Source organism: Triticum urartu, chromosome 3 (genome assembly GCF_003073215.2).
Source record: "Triticum urartu cultivar G1812 chromosome 3, Tu2.1, whole genome shotgun sequence".
Classification (NCBI taxonomy): Eukaryota; Viridiplantae; Streptophyta; class Magnoliopsida; order Poales; family Poaceae; genus Triticum; species Triticum urartu.
This window is the reverse complement of record NC_053024.1, coordinates 739918508-739922097: the sequence shown is the minus strand read 5'-3', so window position 1 is coordinate 739922097 and position 3590 is coordinate 739918508. Positions and strand designations below refer to the sequence as shown.

General features: G+C 41.7%; 1 protein-coding gene across 1 annotated transcript; it reads left to right on the top strand.

Annotated features, from left to right (window-relative positions):
- The first annotated feature begins 1070 nt into the window (after positions 1-1070).
- Positions 1071-3053, top strand: LOC125549557 (dof zinc finger protein DOF2.4-like). Its single transcript, XM_048712941.1, has 2 exons — positions 1071-1266; positions 1909-3053. The coding sequence occupies exons 1-2, from the start codon at positions 1201-1203 to the stop codon at positions 2908-2910; spliced, it is 1068 nt and encodes a 355-aa protein (XP_048568898.1). The 5' UTR covers positions 1071-1200; the 3' UTR covers positions 2911-3053.
- The last annotated feature ends 537 nt before the right edge of the window (positions 3054-3590 follow it).

Here is a 3590-nt window from a genome sequence, read left to right as displayed (position 1 = left end):
CTTTGTGTCGCTATAAAATATGTTAAAGGATTTAAATTTCTTTATGAGTTAAAAGTTTTCGTGAATATAAGAAATATTCATCCATTTGAAAACCAATTTAAAAATTTGTTAAGAAATTTCTATAACTTCATGGACTTAAAAACACATTCCCTAATAAAAAAAGGATGTCAGTGAATTGAAAAGAATGTTTACTAATTTCAAAATATTAACAAATTTGACAAAGTACTCCCTCCGTTCCTTTTAGTCTGCATTTAAAAATTTTCTAAAGTCAAACTTCGTAAAGTTTGACCAACTATATAAGAAAAAAAATACCAACATTCACACTATAAAATCAATATCATTAGATGCATCATGAAATTAATTTTCATCGTATAGATTTTTTGTATTGTATATGTTGATATTTTTTAAGATAAAATTGGTCAAGCTTTATGTAGTTTGACTTCAAACAAATTTTATACGCAAAGTAAAAAAAGTAACGGCGGGAGTATTTATGAATTCAAAAATTATTACCGATTTCAAAGAAATGTTCGTGAATTTTAGCAATGTTCACGAAATTATTAAAAAAAAGTAATGGAGTTAAAATCAAAGTAAAAACGAAAAATACGGGCGAACAAAAATAACCACCTGAAATAGTAAAAATGAAAAATTGAACAAATAACGCATGAAACTGATATCGAAAAAGCCAACTGGAAGCATCCTAAAACTGGTGGATGCTTCCAAAACCTGGTACATGGCATCGCCCATTTCGGATCACTGTGATTTGGAAATAGGCGGCCGTAAAGTTTCTAAAAATTAGTGACAATACTATATTTCCCTTATTCCAGTACATAGTATCGCATCGCTTCGATAATCCGTTTGATGTGTGAACCCGATAGAATTAATTTTGCAAGCTTCTAAGTACAGTTCCTTTTGGTTTTGGGAAGGTTAGAATCGGTGTTTTCTTTTCTTAAAGTCATTTATGGGTTTTTAACAATTTTGTGTTTTTGGTTTTCAAATACATCTCACTCTTTCTATATCTAGAGAGAGTGTGTGTCCCTTCTCTCTCATCTATTTGGGTGCTGCTAGCTAGCTACCTTGCTCTGTCCTTTTTATCTCTTCTTTTTCCATTCCTTTCCTTGGTACTAGTACTCTTCCGCTTGATTTCCCCAGCTGCTGCTAAGTTTCTTCCTCCCATTTTCTCTTCTCTCTAGATCACCGGCTATGATCTTCCTTCCTGCCTTCCTTGATTCATCAGACTTCTGGAACACCGACCACAATCAGCTTCAGGTATGCATCGTCGTGCTTCTAGCTTGCTAATTAATTGCATATTCCCTCATGATTTTGTTCGCATAAGAAACAAGTATATATATCTAGGAATATACTCCATATCAGGTTTCTTTTTCTGGTCGAAATTTACAGTAACCGACCAGTTACCTGAAATTTCATAGACACAAGAGGTACCACTGTTTCTTGGGTTGTGATACCAGAAAGGTAAAAAAATGAATTTAAACAGAAAAGCTAAATCAAATAGGGTCTCTATAAATGAAAATATAGTGTTCTATAGCAAAATAGCACCATCCTTAGCATGCTATACCGCGCTATAGCGTGCTATTAGTGAGACATCTTAAACTAATTTATTTAACGGGCTATTTTTTCCAGTGGTCTTTATACTCCCAAGAGGTCACGGGGTCTCCTTTTGAAGAGGGAACTTTATGTCCGATGTAGCTCAAACATTATATGTTATTACCTGAAATAAATGTAAAATCAAAATTCATTTGAACTATTCGAACCAAAAATCCAAAACTTCCGAGATTTACCAAAAACTACTTCATCCTGCCCATCCCGGGGACGAATGGAGAAAAAAAATAGCTCCATATATATATTGGCCGATATGGTTAATTGATTACTCATCACCTTGTTGATTTGCAGCTGCAACAAATCGGCACTAGCACTCATAGTACTACCATTTCTTCACCCGATGGTCCTGGTGATGGAGGATGCAACAACAATAATCCCAAAGGGTTCATGGCCACAACCGGGGCCGACTACGGCGTTGCAGGGGGTGGCGATGATGGTTGCGGTGGTGCTGGGGACGGCGATTGCAGTCACGGCAGAAATAACAAGTCGATTTCCATGTCGAAGCGAGCACGGCTGGCGCGGTTGCCGCATCCACTTCCGGGGATCAACTGCCCGCGATGCGAATCCACCAACACCAAGTTTTGCTACTTTAATAACTACTCTCTTACCCAGCCCCGCCACTTCTGCCGCTCCTGCAGCCGCTACTGGACCCGCGGCGGCGTTCTCCGCAACGTGCCCGTCGGCGGGGGGTATCGTCGCCATGCCAAGCGTAGGGCCAAGCCCAAGGTGGTGTCAGCCACCTCCCGAGCCTCTACGGTAGGGAAGTCGTCCATGACACCAACCATGTCTAGTAGTACCACTTATGCCACTGGCACCGACATTTCACCACCAAGATTGCAATACCCCATTTTTGGCAGCACGCCGTCCCGCGACAGCCAGTTCAGCGACATATTCGACCCAGCTAACCTTGGTCTCGGCTTCCCTGTCAGGCTGCTCTTTGCCGAAAGCGATGCTTACACGGTGGATGGCTGTGCGCACCACCACCACCACCATGCCCATGGGAACGGGATGGAGCAGTTGTTGGAAGCACAGAATAGCTTCCCATTCATGCACGCCATGGATCATCATATGTCTGGACTCCCAGCTGAGGCAATGCCCATCACAATGGCTACGATGCAGGGCATGTTCCACCTAGGGTTACAGAGTGTCCGCGGGGGTCATGGCGACGAGATAGCAGGTCAACAGTTGCACTACCCGCCGGCCAAGAGAAACCACAAGCACCAGGATTACGCTAGCAGCAGGGGCATGCACAGGGATGTGGTCAATGGTAATGGCACCGGCGGCTACATTTAATGTTCTAGTACTCGCAATGCAACTTGTAATTAGCTAGCTAGTTTAGATCAACATTTGTTCTTAGATTAATGTCTGGTGAAATGGGACAGGCTATTGTAGTCATGTGAACTTTCATGAAATATATGGGTCTATCTACTTGTTAATTATGTGTTATTTTCTGAACTTGGTAATGCTGGATATGTACGCTCAAACATGTTAATGCTTGGTATGGTAGCACTGGAATGTGCCTTGTTCACTCTTAATACCCTACTGCCAGCTTAGTAAGTGGTGTGCATGGAGTGGGACCATCGGTGCCTCTGGAGGTAGGGTCCTAGCTACCCCAAGGCCTTCTCTTCTTGAAGGTGGCACCCATTGGGGCGGTAGGGCATGAGACCGTACCGCCTAATAAGTTGGGAGTAGGCTTACCACTCTATCATCAACATTGACACGGTAGGGTCCTGTTGTGTGTCACCTTCAACAAGATAATGTTTTTTTTGGGGTAGCCAGGATTCTACTGTCAGAGACGGCTGAGGTACCATTTCAAGCCTAACACATATTAAATTGGTCATAGATTTAAGTAACGCCAGAGTGGGCAGCGGTAAGGTTACAAATGAAAACATTCCCATGTTCAAAAGATAAATAACACATGCTTCTCAAATAAAAGTTCATGGCATTAGGTAGTACAAGTCCCAAATAGAAGA

Excerpts from the sequence above, each read along its gene's own strand:
- LOC125549557 (XM_048712941.1), top strand. The coding sequence starts at position 1,201 with ATGATCTTCCTTCCTGCCTTCCTTGATTCATCAGACTTCTGGAACACC. Across the intron at positions 1,267-1,908 it reads CCGACCACAATCAGCTTCAG|CTGCAACAAATCGGCACTAG; the intron begins GTATGCATCGTC and ends GTTGATTTGCAG.